Source organism: Vespula vulgaris, chromosome 11 (assembly GCF_905475345.1).
Source record: "Vespula vulgaris chromosome 11, iyVesVulg1.1, whole genome shotgun sequence".
In the NCBI taxonomy this organism is placed as follows: Eukaryota; Metazoa; Arthropoda; class Insecta; order Hymenoptera; family Vespidae; genus Vespula; species Vespula vulgaris.
In genome coordinates this window covers 1,447,807-1,471,837 of record NC_066596.1, presented here as the reverse complement: position 1 = coordinate 1,471,837, position 24,031 = coordinate 1,447,807, and the positions used below count along the sequence as shown (strand labels likewise).

The 24,031-nt window shown below is 28.9% G+C and overlaps 4 protein-coding genes across 14 annotated transcripts; 3 read left to right on the top strand and 1 right to left on the bottom strand.

The window, feature by feature from the left end:
- The first annotated feature begins 202 nt into the window (after window positions 1-202).
- LOC127067604 (valine--tRNA ligase, mitochondrial-like) lies at window positions 203-5,008 on the top strand. Its single transcript, XM_051002719.1, has 16 exons — window positions 203-335; window positions 435-624; window positions 721-967; window positions 1,043-1,271; window positions 1,343-1,522; window positions 1,603-1,727; window positions 1,814-2,076; window positions 2,168-2,402; window positions 2,474-2,596; window positions 2,730-2,837; window positions 2,962-3,121; window positions 3,198-3,466; window positions 3,548-3,760; window positions 3,846-3,957; window positions 4,021-4,199; window positions 4,281-5,008. The coding sequence occupies exons 1-16, from the start codon at window positions 251-253 to the stop codon at window positions 4,368-4,370; spliced, it is 2,808 nt and encodes a 935-aa protein (XP_050858676.1). The 5' UTR covers window positions 203-250; the 3' UTR covers window positions 4,371-5,008.
- LOC127067608 (serine/threonine-protein phosphatase 6 regulatory subunit 3) lies at window positions 4,822-11,217 on the bottom strand. Of its 8 annotated transcripts, none has more exons than XM_051002751.1 (20): window positions 10,524-10,795; window positions 10,142-10,284; window positions 9,992-10,071; window positions 9,757-9,908; window positions 9,557-9,678; window positions 9,193-9,363; window positions 8,844-9,022; window positions 8,620-8,733; window positions 8,408-8,543; window positions 8,179-8,331; window positions 7,979-8,086; window positions 7,823-7,887; window positions 7,530-7,728; window positions 7,388-7,450; window positions 7,100-7,197; window positions 6,867-6,948; window positions 6,600-6,795; window positions 6,408-6,512; window positions 6,134-6,329; window positions 4,822-6,048 (listed from the first exon to the last, which is right to left on the bottom strand). In XM_051002751.1, exons 2-20 carry the CDS (start codon window positions 10,199-10,201, stop codon window positions 5,901-5,903), a joined length of 2,427 nt encoding a protein of 808 aa, XP_050858708.1. In that variant the 5' UTR covers window positions 10,202-10,284; window positions 10,524-10,795; the 3' UTR covers window positions 4,822-5,900. The 8 variants fall into 8 exon arrangements, with proteins under 8 accessions (XP_050858708.1, XP_050858707.1, XP_050858702.1 ...); XM_051002750.1 differs by having other exon boundaries at window positions 6,408-6,527; window positions 10,524-10,794; XM_051002745.1 differs by lacking the exon at window positions 10,524-10,795 and adding an exon at window positions 10,854-11,217 and having other exon boundaries at window positions 6,134-6,527.
- A 105-nt stretch (window positions 11,218-11,322) lies between these two features.
- LOC127067622 (ras-related protein rab7) lies at window positions 11,323-15,203 on the top strand. 3 transcript variants are annotated; one of them, XM_051002800.1, is made up of 5 exons: window positions 11,323-11,481; window positions 12,224-12,408; window positions 12,483-12,701; window positions 12,778-12,915; window positions 13,000-15,203. In XM_051002800.1, exons 2-5 carry the CDS (start codon window positions 12,229-12,231, stop codon window positions 13,084-13,086), a joined length of 624 nt encoding a protein of 207 aa, XP_050858757.1. In that variant the 5' UTR covers window positions 11,323-11,481; window positions 12,224-12,228; the 3' UTR covers window positions 13,087-15,203. The 3 variants fall into 3 exon arrangements, with proteins under 3 accessions (XP_050858757.1, XP_050858758.1, XP_050858760.1); XM_051002801.1 differs by having other exon boundaries at window positions 11,376-11,665; XM_051002803.1 differs by lacking the exon at window positions 11,323-11,481 and adding an exon at window positions 11,758-11,777.
- A 475-nt stretch (window positions 15,204-15,678) lies between these two features.
- Window positions 15,679-23,730, top strand: LOC127067599 (DNA topoisomerase 2). Of its 2 annotated transcripts, XM_051002700.1 has the most exons (24): window positions 15,679-15,981; window positions 16,089-16,519; window positions 16,613-16,939; window positions 17,037-17,280; window positions 17,378-17,764; window positions 17,877-18,116; window positions 18,196-18,301; window positions 18,412-18,564; window positions 18,640-18,809; window positions 18,923-19,133; window positions 19,206-19,794; window positions 19,881-20,112; window positions 20,189-20,388; window positions 20,473-20,608; window positions 20,682-20,981; window positions 21,193-21,426; window positions 21,506-21,694; window positions 21,777-21,891; window positions 21,974-22,117; window positions 22,217-22,301; window positions 22,468-22,547; window positions 22,639-22,758; window positions 22,843-22,964; window positions 23,043-23,730. In XM_051002700.1, the coding sequence occupies exons 3-24, from the start codon at window positions 16,638-16,640 to the stop codon at window positions 23,187-23,189; spliced, it is 4,506 nt and encodes a 1,501-aa protein (XP_050858657.1). In that variant the 5' UTR covers window positions 15,679-15,981; window positions 16,089-16,519; window positions 16,613-16,637; the 3' UTR covers window positions 23,190-23,730. The 2 variants fall into 2 exon arrangements, with proteins under 2 accessions (XP_050858657.1, XP_050858656.1); XM_051002699.1 differs by lacking the exon at window positions 16,089-16,519.
- The last annotated feature ends 301 nt before the right edge of the window (window positions 23,731-24,031 follow it).

Genomic DNA, 24,031 nt, shown 5'->3' with positions numbered 1-24,031 from the left:
TTACGTTTATAATACTTCTCAACTTTGATACTAGCGAATCTATTGGCAAAAGAACGTAACTTGCACGTTTTACATAACCTCGAATTTTACATAAATTAATTTTGTTTAATATATGGCCGTTCAAACAATTTATGACCAGTGTATCAACGAATGTAAAATACATTATAATATATTATATATTTTTTAATATAGAAAGAATATGAAGTTTTTTTATTAATCGATAACATGACATTTTACACTTAATTTAAAGATGAACGTTACTCGATCAAGTCATTCTCTGAGAGAACATTTTTACAAGTGTTTTTTTAAAAGTTATTGTAATCAACAATTAAATGGTATTGTGTGTGTTATCTCTAGTTTTTTTTTTATAACGTATATATATATATATATTACAAATTCAGTAAATTAAAGAAATATATTATTATTTCCTGTAGATTTTCCAAAAACATTTCCATCAAAAGATGTACTTAAGTGGTATCAGTTATGGGAAAAGAATAATTTTTTCACTTTACAAAATTGTGATAAAGAACCATTTAAAATGATATTACCACCCCCTAATGTAACAGGTACATTACACATAGGACATGCATTAACTGCAACAATACAAGATGTTTTAGCAAGATGGTATCTATAATTTAGTTATCATACAATTTGTTGATGAGGATATTTTAATTGAATTTGCTTCTATTAACATTCAATTTATACTTTATTATCGCATAGGAATAGAATGAAGGGTTATCCAGTAATATGGATACCTGGTTTAGATCATGCTGGAATTGCTACACAAGTTGTAGTAGAAAAATATCTTTATAAGACTAAAGGTTACAAAAAAACTGATATAGGAAAAGAACAATTTCTTTCTCTTATTTGGGAATGGAAAAATGAAAAGGAAAATGTAATCAAAAATCAATTGAGATTATTAGGAAGTAGTGTTGATTGGTCCAAAGAATATTTTACGATAAGTGAGGTAATAAATTATATAAACTTTTTAATTTTAATTATGTTAATTAATGTAAGATAATGTTTTTAATGTAATTTATAGAATCATAATTTTGCAGTAACTGAAGCATTAATTAAACTGAATGAAAGAAATATGTTGTATAGAGATAAAGATTTAATAAATTGGTCTCCATCTTTACAAAGTGCTATATCTGATATTGAAGTTGAGTTTGTAGAATTAACAGGAAAAACAGAACTAGAAGTTCCTGGTTATAAAAAAAAAGTAACATTTGGACAACTGATCAAAATAGCATATCAGATTAAAGATTCAGGTATTGAGATGCATTCTATTTTTTTATATTTCAATTTATTATTAATGATCATAATTTTTATAATTTTATAGAGAATGAATTAATTGTTGCAACAACTAGGCCAGAAACTTTATTAGGAGATGTAGCTATAGCTGTTCATCCAGAAGATGATAGATATAATAAATATATTGGTCGATATGTTTGGCATAGTCTCAGAGAAACTTTTATACCTATAATTGGAGATACTTCTGTTAATGCAACATTTGGAACTGGTAAATAATTTAATAACAAAATATTTATTGAATCAAATATCAATTATAAAACTTAATATATTATAAAATGTAATCATCAGGTGCAGTCAAAATTACACCAGCACATGATCATCTAGACTACAAAATCGCGAAAGATCATGGGTTAGAAATCATTGATACTATTGATGAACATGGAAATATAATAACAAATAATGCTAATTATAAGGTATAGCAAAATTCATTTTATCATGAACTCTACTTTACTTTGACCTTAATAGATAATCTAATGCTATATTTGTTAATACATAAAAGGGCCTTCCAAGATTTCTGGCACGTGATAAAATGTTAAATGAATTAACTAACAGAGGCCTTTTAAGAGGCATAGAAAGTCACAAAATGACTTTACCTAGATGTTCAAGATCTGGTGATATTATTGAATATTTATTAAAAGAACAGTGGTTTGTTAGATGTAAAGATATGGCTCAGAAAGCATTGCAAGCTGTAAAAGATGGATCTCTAAAAATTGACCCTAATATTTATGAATCATTGTGGTATAATTGGTTAGAAAATATTAGGTATATATGCTATATAATTTAAACATATATAAGTATTGAAACATATTTAAGATTAATTTTTAATTAGAAATTAATAACATCATATTACTAGAGATTGGTGTATTTCGAGACAATTATGGTGGGGTCATCAAATTCCAGCATATGAGATAAAAACTGAGCAAAGTAAAAAAACTGAATGGATAATTGCACGTTCAAAAGAAGATGCATTGTTTATTGCACAAAAAAAATATGGTGTTCATGTTGAAGTACATCAAGATAATGATGTTTTAGATACATGGTTTTCTTCTGCACTACTTCCTTTTACTACTATGGGTTGGCCACAAAAGGTTATTATTTATTACATAATTGCAATTAATAACAATAACATTGTAATATAAATACTAAAGAAATATTTTAGATGGAAGATTTTAAAAAGTATTATCCTTTAACGCTAATGGAAACTGGACATGATATACTATTTTTTTGGGTTGCACGAATGGTGATGTTAGGATTAGAACTAACAGGACAACTACCTTTTAAAGTAATTCTATTTTAATTAATTAATTAAATATAAATATAATTATAATAAATCTATAATTAATATAAATTATAAATTATATAAATTATAAATTCTATCATACATTTGTTTAAACATAAAATGATTATTTTTATAGGAAGTTTTACTTCATGGTGTTCTATGTGATGCTCAAGGAAAAAAAATATCTAAGAGTCTTGGTAACGTTATTTCTCCTGAAAATATTATTAATGGTATATCTTTGCAGGTATATATTATATATATATATATAAAATTAAAATTTCTTAGCATATAACAATAAAATATAATAAAAAATTTCATACTATACATGTAAGTAATTAATTATGTAACAGGATTCGTTATATTCGTAGGATCTCAATGAACAATCGAAAGAAAGTTATAATGCTGGCATTCTCAATAAAACAGAACTTAAACGAACTTTAACAGTTAATGGTAAAATGTTTCCTAATGGAATATCAGCTTGTGGAGTTGATGCATTACGTATGACATTATGTGCTCATAATATTAAAAGTAAATAGTTCATAATGTAAACAAATACATTATTTTACTTTAAATGGTTAATAATTTAATTCTATTATTTTAATAGATCGTACCGTCTCCTTCAATATTATTGAATGTCAACAAAACTATTTCTTTTGTAACAAAATTTGGCAAGCAAGTAAATACATATTATTAATGGTAACTCCAGATAAATATTGTAAACCTGAAAGATTTACAACTTTAGATTCTTGGATTTTAAGTAGATTATCATTAATGGTGGAAGAAGTTAATACAGGTTTTGTGGAACGAAATTTTTATAAAGCAGTTGCTGCAATAAAACAATTTATCTATTATGAATTTTGTGACATTTATTTGGTAAGACTACTTCTATAATAAAATTATTTATTATTATAAAACAATACAAGGAAATAGTAAATATCAATAAGTTTTTTACAGGAAGCAACTAAATGGGGCTTTAGAAGCGAAGAAGAACTTGTGGTTATAAGCCACACGTACACGTTAATTAATTGTTTAGAGGTATCTTTACGAATTCTTACTCCTATTACACCATTCTTAACTGACGAGTTATATTCAAGACTTTCAAAACAATTACCATCCTTTTTATCATTGTCTTCATTGTCAGAAGCACCTTATCCTACAACAGAGGAGGTAGGACTATAAAAAATTTTTTTTTTCATTAAATCTTTTTGTTTTTAATACGTATAAAAGGTATGGAACACTTGTATGTTTACAGTTTAAAGATTTACGAAACGAATTGTTGGATGAAAGAATGAACAGTATACTAAATCTAATAACTGAAATTAGAAGCTTTACAGCTAATATCAGCAAAAAGTTAGAGCCAGAAGGTATGATCGTAGTAATTTAAAAATAAAATTGAATTTTGTTTTTTAATATCTGTGCTTCTCTAGTTCACATTGTGGTGGATAGTTCTGAAGATCATGAATTTTATACAAAGAATATAAATGCAATTAAAGGAGCTAGTAGAATATGGAATGTATCAATATATTTAAAAGAAAATTATGTTAAAACTGCAAATAGTATTCACGAAGAACTTAATTCGAATTGTTCTCTATTTTTACTAGTACAGGTATATCATAGTAAACTAATTAAATTTTCTACTATTATATAAACTTGAATGTATTTAAAATATACAATTCTTTTCATTTAGGACAAATCAACATTGGATCAAATATTGCAAATTATAGAAAAAAGAAAAACAAGAGGAGAAAATAAATCAAGAAAGTCAATGAAAATTTGAACAGATATAGAACTCTATAGGACATGTAGAAGAAAAAAAAAGTACATAATTTGAAAATTGCATTTTTTGTTTTGTTTTCAAAGCAAGAGTTAGAAAATTCCAATAGTGATATATAAAAAGCAAAAAGTATAGACATGCAATTTATTCATATTAATATGAGTATCGATATGAGAATGATCAACATGTATTTACGACAGAAATATTTCTATTATGTTAGAGATACATGTAATAGAATTCAATAGAATTTCAATCACCTATATAATATCTGAATACTTTACAAGTCAATTTCAATACAAGTTGTAAATATCACATTACATATGGTATAGATAATAATTTTTACTTTATGAAATAGAATGCATTTATTGTAAGACAGCAAACGATTCATGAGAAAATGTTTCTGTAAAATATGAGGAAAAAAATATGAGGAATCTGCAAATACTACTTGCGAAAATTCGAACAATGCTTTTCATTTATTAATTAATTATGTACAGAATCTCGTGTACAGTGCTATAAACACATTTCTATAGTGACACTTGTAAGGCAGAAGAGTGTTATGTTGCACAAGAAACATATTTCACAGAACTCTTTGTTAAAAAAATTATGATTAAATGGATTAAATCGTGTTTTCTTTTTTCAAATTGAATTCTGCTTTTAATATTACTTTTTGGAAGATCATTTTGAATGACTATTGTTATTATTAATCTTATAGAAATTTTTATTGGAATGCAAATAAGGACAGATCGATCGAAAGCTTCGTCTATATTATATCGTATAAATTTTGACTCAATATTATCGTGAACGTAATAAAAATACATGACTTTTCCTTTTTTTTTTTTTTACATCGCATCGTTGCATGGGCATACACTCAAGCAAATAGTAGGCACTGCACCTAAGTACCTTTGCCTTGTTGAATGTAGAAGCTAAAGCACCTGTTGTGAAATATATCGTTACAATGACTTTCCCTAAAGAGCCTCATATCCAAGTTACTTAAAACATTATAGTCCATAATGCTACATAATACTTGTTCTGTGAAAACAGATATCGAGTAAACCAAGTAAAGGCACAAATGTCCTAAATTTGGTTAGCTCTTTTTTTGTACAATTATATTTCGTCTATCTCAGCATGCAAATGTCAAACAATACAAGATAAACCTGCATTAGTTGAATATACCCTTTCAACTACCTGCATTTACATCAGATACGTATAAATAACAATTTCCGAAATTTTGTTCATTGTCCTTATAAAACACTGAGGACATTCCACTTGCAAAAGTTGACTTGTACATTGGCAATCTGGGAACATACTTATAAACATCAAAAGATTTGATAAATGTAATTGAGCGTTGAAAAGTCCATTATTCAAACCGCATCAATACCCTGCCGTAATTAGTGCCCAGCGCCAATGCTGTAAAGCATAATTCATGTGATCTAATGAAAATAGAGACACAAGATGTTCTAGACATCCGTACATAATTCATACTGATATGATTTTCTTTTCCTATTGCCATGTTTTATAACAAGTGTTAACGTTTCATTTGGCATCTTTAGACGTTAACGTTGTATCCGATGGTGTACTTTTTAAAGTGCAAACAATTTTGTGTTCTGTTAACGTTTTATCATTTTCTATTGAATTTTTCACATACTCCTTATTCTTACTTTCCTCTCTGGTTTCAGGTGTCCTAATTAAAAATAATGATAATTTTATTCTATCATATTAGATTTGTTATAAATATTATATGAACTTTATTATAAATTAATAAATACCTTTCACTTGGATTGGCATTTTTATCAGAGGTACATACAGAATATATACTATCATCACTAGTTTTACTGTTTTGATTTGCTTCCGTAGATTGATGGGACATACTATCAACTGAATCTAGAGTTTTAGTATCTCCACTTCCAATATTTTCCACAGATTTGTTCTCCAGTACTGTTTCCTTCTCGCTCAAACTTGCTGCTACATCAACAACGTCTTTTTTAACTGTTTCGGAAGTTTTATTATCTACCGCAATATTATTTTCTATACTTAAAGTACTTTCAAAATTATCAAAATTCGCCCAGCCTGTAGACTCAACAGGTTCTGATGGTACAACATCCCATGGATTAACCTCTGGGATTGTAGTACTAGCAGGAAGTGATTCTGGAACATTCCAAACTGTAATTAAATGTATTATTAAATTGTAAACTTAAATATATTCCTACGAATATATTATAAATAAGATTTTACCATCTGATGTATCAATTTCCATTTGCATATCCCGAGGATCTTCATCATCTTCATCGGATGAACTAGATCCATGATGTTGTTTCGAATGCCAATCTCGTTTATCTACTACCGTTTGAAAAGTCAAATCACCTTCATCACCCCATTCTGTTCCACCACCACATTCTTCAAGTCCTGCTTTTTGTTTTTGCTGGCAGATCTACATTCAAATTTATATTTAAAATAATTAAGCAATATGAGTAAACAAGATATAAGAATAGCGATGTCTACCTTATTAAACAAATCTTCTCTTGAGTCCAGATCTTCTTCACTGAGATTAAAGGCCAACGTTGTTAATTGATCAACGGAGTTACTATAATAGTGTTTTTTTTTTAACGATCGCAAGAAGGAAATGCAATACTGCTGCTCACAGTGTTATATTTTCTTCATGCTATTATAACTTTGCAATTCCATAGACCGTCTCACTATGCAACTTACATAAATGTATAATTTGATATACTTACTGAAGTGCATCATCACCATCATCAAATTCATTATCACGAAATCCAAAATTATCAATAAAAGTGGACGTCATTTGTTGACCCTGGTAGTCAGTGTACATCTAACATCAAAGAATACCATATAGCACAATTAAAAAATATAAATATTTGTAATGTATATCTACGTTAAAATGTGTGACAGATAAAACATAAATTATTTATATACAAAATTACCAATAAGATATTTATATTATAATTAATTTTGATATTATCAAAATTTAGTTAAATGAAATTTTAAAATGATTCATATACCTCTTTTAAATAGTAGCGATCTGGAGTATCTTCGGAGTTGGCCATATGTGCTGTTGGTCTAACCTACATATCATATATAGTAATATAATAAACAGTTTTTTTTTGGACGAACATTTTGATAAGATAATGGTAATGTGGTTACCAAGAAGATTTCACGCGTTTTGTTAATTTCCACTAATTTAGTATTCACAAGATTTTCCCATTTATTAAGACATTCAGTTGATAAATTTGTTTTCACAAAAGTATCCAGTGCATTATTCTTTTCACATTGTATTACAATATTATTTGCTATATTTATTAAGTGACCCATATATCCTTGCCTAACACCATTCTCTTTATTTCTGAAACGAACAAGATCAAAAACATTAGACTAAACAATCGCAGTGTGTGATTTACGTTTTTTTTACAGTCATAAATCATAATTCAAAAACTTACTGTTTATTTTCATTTTTGTCCCAAGCTTCCAAAATACGTTCTATCAATCTGCACTTAACAAATATCTAAAAAAAAAAAAAAAAAAATAATTTCCTTAACAAAAATATTCTTTATAAAAACAAAATAAATATTCACTGTCAGAGGCATATTACCTACATTGCCATAAATATTATTATCTTGGTAATCACAATTAATAGCTAAAGCTAGGCATTGTTGTACTTGTGTGTGTAAGAAATTGTTCCATGTATATTTGAAAAATAGGTCCTAAAAATAAAACAATAATACAAAAATATAGTTCAATTCCAATATTAATAAATTGAACATCATAGTAATAAAGTTATAATATTTGTACTAACCAATAAAGTTTGGAATGTTCCTAAATCTACTAATGCTTCATGTATCTTTATATTTTCTGTTGATAACAAGGCCATTAACAGTCTTGCAACATGCAAGCGTGTTTTGCCCAATGGACAATCTAAAACTCCGGCTGTTGTTCTTACAGCTGGTTTCTGTAATAATAGATAAATATTTATTCCTATATATTTATACATTACGTAAGAATTAATTATATTCAGTGATATTTACAACTGGTGGATCTAAAAGAAGTTTGTGAAGTTGTTCCAAGTAAGGTATAGTAGCATTGGAAATTTTAACACGTTGTTCATTATCTGTCATGTCTTCGCTAGTACCATTCCCATGAACATCAGCTTCGTTTAAGGCACTATATATACATATAAAACATTTTCTATAGATAAATATAAAAACAAACAGACGATGTAAGAATATTATATGCATACGTGTTTACTCTTTGACCCAGAAGAGCAAGAAGCACTTGAATTCCACCTACAATACTGCTTTCTAATTTTTCATTTGTCAAGATTGTCTCTAATAATAGACTTACAGTTTCTCCTCTAAAAAAACAACATTTACAATAACATTATTACTTTTGAAATTCTACGTTTAACTATTATTATATTCAATGTTTTATATTTAATCATGTCTTTATGTTGAATGTACTTACGACTCCAAAGTATTTAAAATAGGATCTGGATCTGTTTTTTCTGTCGATGTACGTTGATTTTCTCTTGCTACAATTACCATGTCACAAAGTAATTGAGAAGCATTCGCATGTTTTGCTGGCTCTGATGTAGGAGACAACAATTTAACCAACCTTTGTACTAATTGCTGACTATCTAACCACTTGTCGATAAAAAAAAATAAGTAATTATTATCCAAGTTCATTTTGAAAGATAAAGATAATTTTATAGTTATTATGTAACACAGTCTTATTGCATAATTATCAGCAATATGATATTTTATATGTGATATAATAAAATATTAATACATACGAGAAAAGAATCATTTCTTACGTTTAATATATTTTGTCGCATATCACTTCCTTCAACTTGTGTTACCAGTTTTAATATTAAATCCATAATAGCTGAAGTTTCTAAATGTTGTAAGAGCAAGTCTACACAATGTTGACGGCTTTTAAGAAACTCTAAAACCTGTAAACATGTGAACTGATAGGAATACCAGTTCTGATAGCAAGGATAAGAAAGGATAGGTACAAAAAGGATAAGGAAAAGATAAATAAATATTATTAATCTCCCAATAATATTTATATGCCTATAAATAAAACAATCAGAAAAGTATTGCTTAAGTTAAAAAGTAAAGCTATTAAAGAACAATTATTAATTATTAAGACTATACTGTTATAAACTCTATAATCACCTGATCGCTCTTACGAGTAACAAGTACACCGATTGTTTTACTGAAGAACGATGCTAACAAAGGATTTAAAGGTTGATCAGTGTCTATAAAAGCATATAACTTGTTCAGAAGTGACTCGTCACCTAAAATTTATTCGATCGTATTTTATATAATTATATATTTCTTGAATAACAAGACGCATTATCGATTCATTCAAATACCTGCTAATTTCTCGTTCAGCGTTGGCACGTCACAAGTAAGCAATTCACATGCAACATTAGGATATTTGTAACGCAAGCGTTCTTCGATATCCATAGATGGTTCCTTGGTTGTAAGCATTACCAATTCTTCCATTACATCAGGCCTTGCAAGACTATGAATAAAAGCATGGTACATCAATATTATACTTAGCTAGATACTTCCATTTAATGGATAAAAAGATATATATTCACTTACTATTCTACCAACTTCTTATTTTGACTCTTACATTCTTGTAAGATGTCTTCTTCGTCCATTAATTCGTGCAACGTAACATTCTAAAATTGTGATAATCGTTGACCGAGCACACTTCATTTAACCATAACACCAAATAAATATCACACTCACCTCTTTGTTAAGTAATGCTTCAATATGCGGCGACGACACGTAATTATTAGTCCAGAACATGGTGCGATGATATTACTCTCTGCAGTTAATCGTCGTAAAATTTATCACAAAATGCGATAATCACAACATTGGTATGCCGTCCACTAAAAAAATAACGTAATACGTCTTGAGCAAAGCGACCAACTAACATTGCATGAAAGTATAACGATTCGACGATACTATTAGAAAAAATTCAACAGTATTTGTAAACGCGACGATAGGACAACGGTGTCAAATTATTTTCCACCAGTGATACGACAAAATTCTAAAATGTCACTTTTTATGAAAAAACGGAAGGATCAACGTATCGCTTTATAACATTGACGTTTGCCGCAAAAGTAACCTTTTTGAAGTCGATCTCCAAGTAAGAAATGCTTCTAATTTCAGTATGCTCGCACTGACGATGATTTCAACGGAGACACGTTCTAGGATAATATATTTTCTAAAAGTTTCAAGTAGTCATTAAGTTTACATTCGAACGCAGCTTTATTCCTTCAATGTGTATCACGCTTTACGATTTTACAGATGCATACACCTTGAAATCTGAAATCAAAGATCTGTGGATAAAGAGGCAGCACAGGAGAACGCGTTCCTTTCAACTTAGTGTAGAAAGACTAAGGGAGTAAGAGAGAGCGTATCGTCGAATCTTAATAGTACATACATGCATACTTACATTACGTTCTAAATGACGGAAGTTATACTTTCGCCATCTTAATACGTCACTTTTTTATTGCTACCACTTTCTTTTCTGATAATATAGAAAATAGATATGCATTTGTATAATTTATCTGAATTATAATATTTGAAAACACTAGTGGAGTAAGCATACTCGAATATGAACAATCGAATAACGATAATTGAGAAATTATTTCTTTCGAAAAGTTTGTACGTTCTGATCAATATAAATTATACATAGTTCAAACTTCGCGCGAACAGAATTGGATAAGCAAGATGGCGATCATACTTTCACTTCCGTAATACACTGCAATACATATTGTCTCCTTAACCTCTACTTCGAAATCGTACACCTCAACGCGACAGATCAGGAAACACAAAATCTCGATATGTCTATTGAAATTAAATTATTCTCTTTTACTGAAGGTGGCGCCACTGTTATGTTTGTCGCTTCGATATCTCGAGCAATGTTCGAGAATTACAATCGACTTTGCTCAGTCGATAAGAGCATCAACGAACAGGTGACGACATCGTTGTCATACTCGTGATTTCATAACACGCCATTTTCTTTGTGTGAAGTGTTAGGGCCAGAAGGAATACGCGTCCTGTTTTCTGTTAAATTCGAGGTAATATCATCTACGTTCGAGGTTTCGTCGATCGCCCGCTGGATGCTTTCGTCCGTCGATGGACATCGCGTATCTTTCCTTTGAGAAGATTCTCAAATTACCGCGCAAAATCGTAATTGCCCTGCTAGTGTGTTGACAGGTTTTCAACTATCGCAGTTAAACGGATTCTATTTTACATCTACATGTAAATTCTCTTACATCCTGTTAGGTTCTATTCTCGCTTAGTGATATCCTATTTTTCTTATTAACGGGATTACGAATTTAGTGTTAGTTGTCAAAGTATATTTATTCTTTTGGTAATAGCAAATAATATCTTTTTTGTAACATTTAGAAACATACGTCATTAAGAGGGAAGTTACTTCTCATTCTGCATTCGCTGATTCATTAAAAAAAACATACGAATTGATTACAACATCTATTATATATTTTCTTAATGTTTTGAAATTTTTAGCGTTTTTTCTTTTCTTTTTTTTTTTTTTTAAATTTTATTGGGACAATATGATATTACTAAGTATTATTGTCAACAAATTCTTTTTTTCACAATCAAATTTTTTTTAGTATGACAACAATACTGAAATTTGTACTGTGATTCAATATAGATAGCAGTATTATATCTTTTCTTATATTATGATCTTTACTATTTTCATACTTTTACCTTGTATCATATTATGGTTGATACATTACATTTCTTTAGTAACATTACTGCATAGTACTTGGAAAATAAAGTTTTCTTTTCTTTCAGTCATTATGTCATCCCGCAAGAAAGTACTTTTAAAAGTAATTATTCTGGGAGATTCTGGAGTAGGTAAAACATCGTTGATGAATCAGTATGTTAACAAAAAGTTTAGTAATCAGTACAAAGCTACTATAGGAGCAGATTTTCTCACCAAAGAAGTTATGGTAGATGATAGGGTAGTTACTATGCAGGTAATTATGATACTATAATATGAATAATTATTTTCATTATATAAAAAATCATACTCTGACTTTAACAACCACAGATTTGGGATACGGCAGGTCAAGAAAGATTTCAATCGTTAGGAGTTGCATTCTATAGAGGCGCAGACTGTTGTGTATTGGTATTTGATGTTTCTGCACCAACAAGTTTCAAATCTTTAGAGTCATGGAGAGACGAATTTTTGATCCAAGCATCTCCACGAGATCCAGATAATTTTCCATTCGTTGTTTTGGGGAATAAGGTTGATTTAGAATCTAAATCGGTAAGCTTAATAAAACAAACCCTAAGAAAAATATATAGATTAGAATTACATTATAATGTGTATACTTTCTTATAAGGTATCGAGTAAGAGAGCACAGCAATGGTGTCAATCCAAGAACAATATTCCATATTTTGAGACCAGTGCAAAAGAGGCTATTAATGTGGAACAGGCATTCCAAACGATAGCTAAGAATGCTCTAGCTCAAGAAAGCGAGGTATGTCATAAGTTATTTGATATCATTATATCATTTATAAATTAATCTGCTGTTAACTATTATTAATTGTTTTTCCACTCATAGGTGGAACTTTATAATGAGTTCCCAGACCAAATTAAGCTGACCAATGACCAAAGAAATAATGGTAAAGGGGATTCTTGTGCATGCTAGGTCGTGGATCGACAAAAATTCATATACAAGCATATGGATGCAGAGGTCAGATCGTACGTTTACATATTGGAGTATAAACAATATTCACAAGTTTTACAATGATTTTGATCAGCCTTTGGGAAGTCTGGGAGCATATATCTCGGTTTTCATATCTTACATATTCATTAATCTCATCAGTAATTTTAAGATGTTTATAATCTTAAAGATGTTTTATCAAACTTATTGAGTAAAGCAATAAAGATTTAAGATGCATATATTTTATATAGAATAAATTCTAAACAAAATATCTTTTTTTAAACATTGAAGTACAGAATAGCACACCGAGAAATATTTATCTGACTTCCTATAAAAAAAAGAGAATATACGTTGTGATTATATCACGCATATTACATATTTGACTCTTTAGATGGGTCTTTTATCTTTACTCCCATCTGACCTATTCAATGGTTCACTCAGTATAGTATTTTTAAACACATAATGCTCTCTCTTATTGGTCATGGCGAAACGTATGGACTGTCCTATATATCTGCATCCCCTAATGATTCATTGTTGATGTCCTTTGTCATAGGATGACACTATGAAGTTTTCACATAATAAAAATCGTTATTGCGCGAGGAGGTTGACGTGTAGATCGGGAATACAGGTTGCGTCAGATTTAAGAAATCACGCAGAAGATTGCCCATAATATATTAAGAACTATCGCATTTAGAGAGGAGCCTTGCCACGTAGCGAAGTTTTGTGAGTAGCTTTTAAGAATATCGACCATTTGCGGCTTCTCATCTGAAGACTAAAATTTAGTATTATTGATACATCAAGGAAAAATAGAAATATCAATACTCATGTTGCATGTATTCTCTTTACATTGAAATTCAAGATACAAAGAATGTGATAGCGTTACTATTTAATAATCATTGAATTAAGTAGTTCTCGCCGTTTTTTTCTTTTTTTTTTCTTCTTACAAGTATAATTTTTAGTCGCAATATTTCGTGTCAAAAAAAAGTTTTATTTCAACAACTACATCACAATATTTATCGCAACATTTCATGGCCCCTCTGTCCAAAAAGGCTAGTGCGTTTTGTCAGGCAATTCTTTTTATAAATGACTCAACAATCGGATTCCGCTAGTTTGATAAACCATACATCGTACCTCCTTCGATGCGCTTCTATTTTCATCGTTTCGTTTTTCCTCTCGAAGTGTTCCGTTTTGCAATGCGTGCGTTTTCAAGCATTTCAAAAATTGTAATAAAGGAAAAATCATAGATTGTAATTTAAATATCAATTTGTTGTTTTGTTTTATTAAACGACTAGATTAAATTATTGGTCTTTTTTATATAAATTAAATGTCTTGGTAATGGTTTAGTAAATTAAACTTTATATAGATTTCTCTGTGGTGCTTATTGTTTCATGAATGAAACATTTTTTGTAATTCAATTAAATTCAAATTAAATAACACATGAATCCTTAATAAATATTTTAATTCTCTATGTTATTCATTGGTTTTTGATTTTGTAAACATAAGATATGCGCTAAGTTGTATTGTAAATTTTATATTAGCATATTTAAACAGAAAGTGAAGCACTCTTATTTTTTGTACCACACTTATAACGATTTTGCATATAAACGTATGTGTAATAAAAAAGACAGTATACTAGAAGTTTATAAAACACAAGTATGTTATATATAGCTATGAAAACTGTGCGATACGATGCAGGCGATCACTTCCTCGTTCAAAATCATGAAAAATTAGATTCTAAGTCACAATCCTGAAATATTCAGGATGGAAGATCACGTGAATTAAATTGATACATACATATAAGATTTCGTATGGAAAACAAAAATTAGATCGTGAAATATATGCGTACACCTATGATTATTCCCGTGCATAATTGTATGCCTTCGTATGTGTATGCATATCTTCATATATACATGTATATAAATGAATGATCATGACGATTACAACTATAATTATTAATATAATTTTATGGAGATATGTTAACTATAGATATTATAATTATAAATATTATATTCATTGCTGCTACTGCTATAAATCCACTATTGCTATTCCTAGTTTTAAGTAAGCGAAAAAGAAAAAAAAATACATTTATTGCAAAAAATAAATCTCTTTGACTGTTTTACCTTTCTTTCCATTTATCTTACTCATTATTTATTTTTGAGTATTATATATTATTACAATTCAAATATTTTATTTAATATTTAGGCTTCTCGTTATCTCGTAAACATGTATTATATCTTACATAATTAATGAGTTTGAATTTTTTAAAAATAATTTGCACCTTTTCTTACAATACACTTTTAGTGAGAATGTTAATATAAATCTGTTATTTTTTTTTTTCTATATCTAATATATATATAAATATATAAGCAAAGATTGAAATTTGCCATATATTAAAATTATTCTGATTACTTATCAAATCGATGTAACTGCTATTCATATGTTTGAATGATATCGATATTCTATAGAAACAAGATATTATTAACATTGATTTTTATTTCATATATTATTTGTTTCAATAGATATTAGCAGGGTTTTAAGTGTTTTAACGATGTTATTCTGAAACGATTGTAGCGCCAAAGCGACTTTGGTTGGTTGCAACGATTGCAACGAAGGAAAATTGTCGTACTTTGTAGCTATTTGTGTTGGAAATTAGTAAAAAAAAATAAGAAGGCCTCGATTAAGTTTAATAATATCTTTAAGTAAATATACTATTGATATAAAAGAATAAAGTTATATTGGTTACGGTTACCGGATGAGTATCAGTGCCTGTGCTATGCCAATCATTAATTATAACCACAATGAATGGCATCGTGTGATTATACGACTTTCCGTTACCGACGCTACTTCACCAGACGAATTTTTAAGGCAAAAACACTAAAGGTAAGATATAAAAATAATAAAATCACAATTTGTAGTTTTCGTGACGTCAACGGATTCTCATTATAATTTATGTATTTTTCTGTGCACCTTTTGTTTTCAAAAAGCAGGTGTTTGCTAGCAAATTGGCGTCCCCTGGCGTTCTTGGCCAATTAGATGAGGACATTTTCCCGCCATATTATTAAGACTTATTTAGGGTAGGAAATGATTTAGTAAATAAAATTCTTGGTTCGAGCCTAAGAAAACAGGAGGATTAATTACGATTTTTTTGCCCGTGGCATCTCTTTATAATAATTATCGTAATTGAGCTGTGATCGATTGATTCTTAATCATCGAGTTAGGCTTCACATAAAATGTCATTTGAGGACCAAGAACACACATATTATAATATATATAAATTAAATCGTTAATTAGTTTTATTGGTAGATTTATTGTTAATTATACGTAATTATCATTCTGCTATAATCGATTATATTAAATCATTGCTAGTGCTGCAATTTTGGAACATATGAAACTTATGTTCGGTTATAGAAAATAAGAGGTACTCTTATTATAAGATAATATATATATTAGATTACCAACCTTTTTGTATGAAATTGTCAATTCTTTATTTTTTTTTTATATGAATTTGCAGGTATATAAAAACATATCACATTAAAATGAGTACAGCTATTGAAAATGGAAATCAACCTGGTAATCCTAAGAAGAAGACCATCGAAGGAATTTACCAGAAGAAAACACAACTGGAGCATATTCTATTGCGTCCAGATACATACATTGGATCTGTTGAAAGCACTACTGAACTTATGTGGGTTTATGATAAAGAAAAAGAAATGATGATACAAAAAGATATCAAATTTGTTCCTGGATTATATAAAATATTTGATGAGATTTTGGTAAATGCCGCTGATAATAAGCAACGAGATCCAAAAATGGATACAATTAAGGTTGATATAGATGCGTAAGTATACTTTGTAAATAAATATTAATAAATTTATATCTTCTATAAAGTTACTTTAAGAAATATTATACATATGTATGCATAATTTGCATTGTAGAGAAAATAATACTATATCTGTCTGGAATAATGGCAAAGGGATTCCTGTTGTAATACACAAGGAAGAGAATATGTACGTGCCCACTATGATTTTTGGCCATTTATTAACATCATCAAATTATGATGACGAGGAAGAAAAAGTAACTGGAGGAAGAAATGGCTATGGTGCAAAATTGTGTAATATTTTTAGTCATCGTTTCACTGTTGAAACTGCATCTAAAGAGTATAAAAAATGTTTAAAGCAAGTAAGTAACATTGATAGAAATATCAAATATGATAATTATAATGTTACAGAGATTTAGATTGTTATTAAAACATCTCAATAATCTGTTTGTTTTGTAGACATGGGGTGATAATATGGGAAAAGCCAGTGAACCTCGAATTAAAGATTTTCATGGAGAGGATTTTACAAAAGTAACATTTTCTCCGGATTTATCAAAATTCAAAATGGATTCTTTAGATGATGATATAGTATCACTTATGTCACGTCGAGCATATGATGTAGCAGCATCTACAAGAGGCGTGAAAGTTTATCTTAATGGCGTTAAAGTACCTGTGAAGAATTTTAAAGATTATGTTGATTGTTATATTAGAGGAAAAGAAGACGATACTGGTAATCCATTAAAAATAGCTTACGAAGCTTGTGGAGCTCGTTGGGAAGTAGCAGTTACTATATCTGACAAGGGTTTTCAACAAATGTCATTTGTAAATAGTATCGCAACAACAAAGGTATGCATTTTCCTTTATTTACTAAAATTTTTCTATATATTTTTATATATATTTGTGAGTATAACGTCAATATATAAAATCAAATTTCTTATACTATTAATTTAATCAACAGGGTGGCCGCCACGTAGACCATGTTACAGATTTGATAGTAAAACAATTGACAGAAACTTTAAAAAAGAAAAATAAAGCTGGGATAGCCATCAAACCATTCCAAATCAAAAATCATTTATGGATTTTTATAAATTGTCTCATCAATAATCCTTCATTTGATTCCCAGACTAAGGAACACATGACTTTACAACAAAAAAGTTTTGGTTCTAAATGTGTATTAACCGATAAATTCATCACAACTGTGAGTATTATTTAATATATTGTGAATATTTATTTATAGAAATCAAGAATATTTGTATAATCATTTAATTGATTCGTAGGTAATGAAAATTGGCATTGTAGAATCAGTCTTAACATGGGCCAAATTTAAGGCTGATAGCCAACTGCAAAAATTGGGACCTAAATCAAAACAAAGAAAACTTCAAGGTGTTATTCATTAAATTACGTCAATTTCATAATAAATGTATTACAAAAAAGATATTAAAATATAATTAAATATGATAGTACTAAAATATTAATGTATAAATTATTTTTAGGTATTCCTAAGTTGGAAGATGCTAATGATGCTGGAACAAATAAATCATTAGAATGTACTCTAATATTAACTGAGGGAGATTCAGCTAAAACAATGGCTGTATCAGGAATATCTGCTGTAGGTAGAGATAAGTATGGCATATTTCCATTAAGAGGTACGTTTAATACTTTATAAAAATTATAAGTTCTACATTATCTTTTTCATAATTATTTACATATATTTATTACAGGTAAAATATTGAATGTAAGAGAAGCAACACATAAGCAAATTTTGGAAAATGCCGAGATCAACAACTTGATAAAAATTCTTGGTCTTCAATATAAGAAAAAGTATGAAACGCGGGATGATCTTAAAACACTTCGTTACGGTAAAATGATGATTATGACTGATCAAGATCAGGTTAGCATATATTTTTTTAAACTCTTAATGCATTCGATAAGCCAAGTAATATGTTTACAGAATATTATATTATACATACATACATACATATATATATATATATATATCTTTAGGATGGTTCACATATAAAGGGTCTTTTAATTAATTTTATTCATCACAATTGGCCATCTTTATTAAAACTTAATTTTATTGAAGAATTCATTACACCAATCGTAAAGGCATCAAAAGGAAATCAAATATTATCGTTCTTTTCATTACCAGAATTTGATGCATGGAAAAAGGAAACCGACAATTATCATACGTATAAAATCAAATACTACAAAGGTTTTCATTTTTACATTTTGTATCTTTTTATATTATCAAGAAACAATATATATACATTCAAATTTTAAATAGGTTTGGGTACTTCTACCGCCAAAGAGGCAAAGGAGTACTTTGAAAATATGGCCAGACATAGAATTCGATTTCGATATGACGGTAATCAAGATGATCAAAATATTATTATGGCATTTAGTAAAAAATGCGTTGATCAACGTAAGGAGTGGTTAGTGAATCATATGGACGAAACAAAGAGACGGAAAGAGATTGGTTTAGGCGAACGTTATCTTTATGAAAAAGATACTCGTACTGTATCTTTTTCAGATTTTATAAATGTTGAATTAGTACTGTACAGTAATTACGATAACGTTCGATCTATACCTAGTATGGTAGATGGATTCAAACCTGGACAAAGAAAAGTACTTTTTACGTGTTTGAAACGTAATGATAAACGTGAAGTAAAAGTTGCACAGTTAGCTGGTTCAGTTGCGGAACATTCCGCTTATCATCATGGCGAAGTGTCTCTTATGGCTACTATAATCAACTTGGCTCAAAATTTTGTGGGAAGTAACAATATCAATGTACTTCAGCCTATCGGTCAATTTGGTACAAGACTTACAGGAGGTAAAGATGCTGCAAGCGCTCGATATATCTTCACAATGCTTAGGTTTGTATATTTGATCAAAAATTATGTTGTGTAACATTAAAAAGAAATTAGAATTTTATTATATATATGCGTATTTTTACTTATAGTCCACTAGCAAGATACATATTTCATAAACACGACGATCCACTTCTTACGCACGAATATGATGATAATCAAAAAATTGAGCCAGTATATTACGTTCCTGTATTACCAATGATATTGGTAAATGGTGCAGATGGTATAGGTACAGGATGGATGACAAAAATTCCTAATTATAATCCTCGTGAGATCATAGAAAATTTATTCCGTATGATGGATGGTGGAGATCCTAAACCAATGGTAATATTTAGAAAGAATAATTTTATAAAAATCTATCGATATTCAAGTTGTAATTTATAATCATTTGGTATTGTAGATACCATATTACAAGAATTTTACTGGTGTGATGGAAACTTGTGGAGATTATCGTTATATCTGTAGCGGTGAAATATCTGTAATAGGACCAGACAAACTAGAAATTACAGAACTCCCGATTGGAATGTGGACACAAACTTATAAAGAGACAGTATTAGAACCTATGTTACATGGCACTGAAAAAACACCTGCAGTCATTACGTAAGTTACATCGTATATAAATAAAAATAATATATTGTATAGTGTAAATACATGCTGGTTTTTACATATTTTTGATTTCTACAGAGATTATAAAGAATATAACACGGACACAACTGTACATTTTATAGTAATATTAAATCGTGATAAATTATTGGAATTAGAAAGAGATGGTCTTCATAAAGCTTTTAAATTGCAATCGACGATGTCTATATCATCTATGGTAAGATATATTAACATTTGTTCTAAGATCTATTGTAAAGAGTAAGAGCAAACATTATATATTTTTATTGCAGTGTGCATTTGACGAAAATCGATGTCTTCAAAAATATGAAAGCGTCACTCAAATATTAAAGAATTTTTATAAAATTAGATTGGAAACGTATCATAAAAGAAAAGATTATTTAGAGGGTATCTTGCAAGCAGAAGCAGGAAAACTATCAAATCAAGCTCGCTTCATTCTAGAAAAATGTGATGGTACCTTGGTAATTGAAAATAAAAAGAAAAAGGACATGATAGCTGAATTAGTAAGACGTAATTACGAATCTGATCCTGTACTTGCATGGAAATTAACTCAAAATAGAGAAGAGGTTTTGGTAAGTAATCGTATTGAATGAACGTATGTTCTTCTATTAAATAAATATCATAAATACATATGCCTATATTGATCGAATATATTTATTGCTACAAAAGGAAGATGAAGTAAGTCATAAGATAAAAAATCACTTACGTTTATCTCTTGACCTCTTATAATGATATATACGTATCTACATGTAGATAATAACTTCATTTTTCGCTAATGCTTAGGACGAAGTTGCTGAAGAAACAACTGAAGATACACCATCCTCATCAGCTGCGATAGAAAAAAATAATTTCGATTATCTTTTGGGTATGACTCTATGGTCCTTGACAAAAGAGAGAAAGGATGATATCCTACGTCAAAGAGATGAAAAAGTAGCAGAATTAAAGAGATTGCAAGCTCGTACACCTATTTCTCTTTGGAAAGAAGATTTGGATAATTTACTAAGCGAATTAAATAAAGTAATTATAAGTCGTATCATTTAATCGTAACATTTCAGATAGAATTAAAATTATTCTTATGTCTATATTCGATTCTTAGTTAGAAGAGAAAGAGAAGAAAGAAGAAAATAAAACACGTCAAAATATCAAAAAGCCACCAGCAAAGTTTTACAAACAAGAGGATACTCGTAGAATAGTACCAGTGATTGATACTGAATTAAAAAAGAAAATAGAAAAGGCGGATATTGTATCAAAAGACAAAAAAGAAGGAATTAAGAGACAGTCGAAAGTAAGTCCGAAATTTCTTACTTATTGACAAAATTATATTGATGTTTTTTCTTATTTTTCACAATACATTTAATCTTTTATAGATTAAGAAAGAACCGATTGAAGAAAAAGATGAATTTGATGCTCTCGTGGAATCTAATAAACCTATTGATGAGAAACTCAATGTTAAAGCTGAGAAAAAATCAGGTGCTAAAAAAGGTGAAGTGACTTTTTTTTATATAACATTAAATTATCACAGAAAATAATGATTAGATAAAGTACAATCTTTTTTGGTAATTAGGAATGAAACAAACAACATTACCATTTAAAACTTTGAAGAAGTCAAAGAAGAAGTATTCAGATTCCGATAGCAACGAATTTGACAGTAACGAAATTGATTTTGATAGTATTTCACCAGTGCGTTCGCCACGAAGAGCAGCTGCATGTATGAGAAAACTATATACTATTTTAAAATATATTTTAATGTATGTTTTTGTAACAAATTAATATTTATTTTAAAATTGACTTTCTATTTAAATTGCAGCCAAAAGGAACTATGCTCTTAGTAGTGACGAATCGGACGCTGCTAGTGAAAATCTTTATAGTTTGTCATCTGATTCCGAACAAGTGTGAGTATGCATGTTGATTCGAAAATTATCTTTGATATGAAGTAAACAAAACAAAAAAATAGATTAAATAATTTAATTGACGACATTTAACTTTATAATATTAAAAGATATATCAAAATTATCATAGGAAGACTATTAATGACCAAATTTTTACAATTTTTTTTAGAAGGAAACCAAAACATACTATAGCACTTAGCGATTCTGATGACGATTTCAAAATAGATAAAAAACCACCGCCACCTAAATGTGAGTAAATATATTTTTTATCAATATATTAATCAACTTCGATCATATTATTTTTAACCGTATAAATAATTTATTAATTTCTTTATTACAGCGAGTCCAGAAGAACTCTTTGATAGTTTAGTTGGAAATACTCCTGACAAATCACAAAAACCTGCTGTATCTTCTTCGGGTGAAGATAGTTCTTTGGTAATGTTTACACCACCAAAGAAAGGTAAAATTAATACAACTTATATTTAAAATATTCATTATCTATATTTTAGTTTTTAATTTTATTTTCAATATAACATCACTGTAGTTCCATCGAAGAAAAAAGCTGAAAATGGAGGTGCAAAAGCAACGAAGCGTCAAATGAAGAAAAAAATGAAATCTTCAGATTCTGAAAATGATGATAATTCATTAGCGAGTAAAACCAAACCTGTACGTATTTCTACAAAATTATCCAACTATTAAATAGTACAACAAAGTTGTAACATTTTTAAATATTAATTTTTATAGAACAAGAAACGAATGAAGATGTCAGATTCCGAAAATGAGAATACAATAGAAGTATCACCTGTAGTACCCACAAGAAAAAATAGTGCACGTAATCGGAAACCAGTTTCTTATGCACTTAAATCGGACGAAGAAAGTGATTCAGATTAATTGTATTAAGGTGGTAAATTTCTCAAAAAAAAAAAAAAAGAAAAAGAAAAAAAAAAGAAAGAAAAAATAAAAAAAGAAAAAAAAAAGAAATTGTAAATTACGAAGACTGCCTATATAAATTAAGGGAGAGAGAAAAGGTAGATCTGAATTGGCATGGAGGCCAAGTTTTAGTATTTTTGTGGTTTCGTACATCTTTGGAAATGTCTAAAAAGGCACAGTTGCAATGAATATTGTAATTATAATTAATTGTATGTGGGCATAGAGTAAGAGAGCATGTTTGAAATCATTTCAAACTGATTTTAAAGTTTTATCCATTGGACGACTATGTGCAAGATAAGGACAACAGTATACTCTAAGCTCATTACACACACACACACGCGTAGGTAATTAAAAACTTTAGATTTAATATTAAATTAACATTGTATAACTCATTGAAGTGTTGTATGAAAGCACGGCGCACAATCCATTATGTCATGTGTATGTAATATTCATTTATGATATACAAAACAAACTAAATAGATAATGAATCTTTTATTTTTCATTATTGTATCTTTTAATTTTGCTTCTCCTTATAAAAGTTGTAAAGATTATTTGATAAGAATGACGTTCTTAGAACACATGACATTATCGAGTAAGATTACTCTTATATAATTAATGCGCCATACATGTAATGAAATATATGGACATTTTCATATTTCCATTTTTATTACTTTCGTCACATACACAGTTTTTACTATCGTAAAAATGCAAAGAGCTATTCTTAAAATCGTCTCGATTTCTCAACTTTTGAAAAAACTTTCGAAAATTTCGTATATTTTGCAAATATTTTATTCCACACTTAA

Excerpts from the sequence above, each read along its gene's own strand:
- LOC127067599 (XM_051002699.1), top strand. The coding sequence starts at position 16,638 with ATGAGTACAGCTATTGAAAATGGAAATCAACCTGGTAATCCTAAGAAG. Across the intron at positions 17,281-17,377 it reads ATAAAAAATGTTTAAAGCAA|ACATGGGGTGATAATATGGG; the intron begins GTAAGTAACATT and ends TTTGTTTTGTAG. Across the intron at positions 21,427-21,505 it reads TACTAAGCGAATTAAATAAA|TTAGAAGAGAAAGAGAAGAA; the intron begins GTAATTATAAGT and ends TTCGATTCTTAG.
- LOC127067604 (XM_051002719.1), top strand. The coding sequence starts at position 251 with ATGAACGTTACTCGATCAAGTCATTCTCTGAGAGAACATTTTTACAAG. Across the intron at positions 1,272-1,342 it reads ATATCAGATTAAAGATTCAG|AGAATGAATTAATTGTTGCA; the intron begins GTATTGAGATGC and ends ATAATTTTATAG. Across the intron at positions 3,122-3,197 it reads ATGTGCTCATAATATTAAAA|ATCGTACCGTCTCCTTCAAT; the intron begins GTAAATAGTTCA and ends TTATTTTAATAG.
- LOC127067622 (XM_051002800.1), top strand. The coding sequence starts at position 12,229 with ATGTCATCCCGCAAGAAAGTACTTTTAAAAGTAATTATTCTGGGAGAT. Across the intron at positions 12,409-12,482 it reads ATAGGGTAGTTACTATGCAG|ATTTGGGATACGGCAGGTCA; the intron begins GTAATTATGATA and ends TAACAACCACAG. Across the intron at positions 12,702-12,777 it reads TTGATTTAGAATCTAAATCG|GTATCGAGTAAGAGAGCACA; the intron begins GTAAGCTTAATA and ends CTTTCTTATAAG.
- LOC127067608 (XM_051002745.1), bottom strand. The coding sequence starts at position 10,201 with ATGTTCTGGACTAATAATTACGTGTCGTCGCCGCATATTGAAGCATTA. Across the intron at positions 10,072-10,141 it reads AAGCATTACTTAACAAAGAG|AATGTTACGTTGCACGAATT; the intron begins GTGAGTGTGATA and ends TCACAATTTTAG. Across the intron at positions 9,364-9,556 it reads TTACTCGTAAGAGCGATCAG|AACTGGTATTCCTATCAGTT; the intron begins GTGATTATAGAG and ends CCTTGCTATCAG.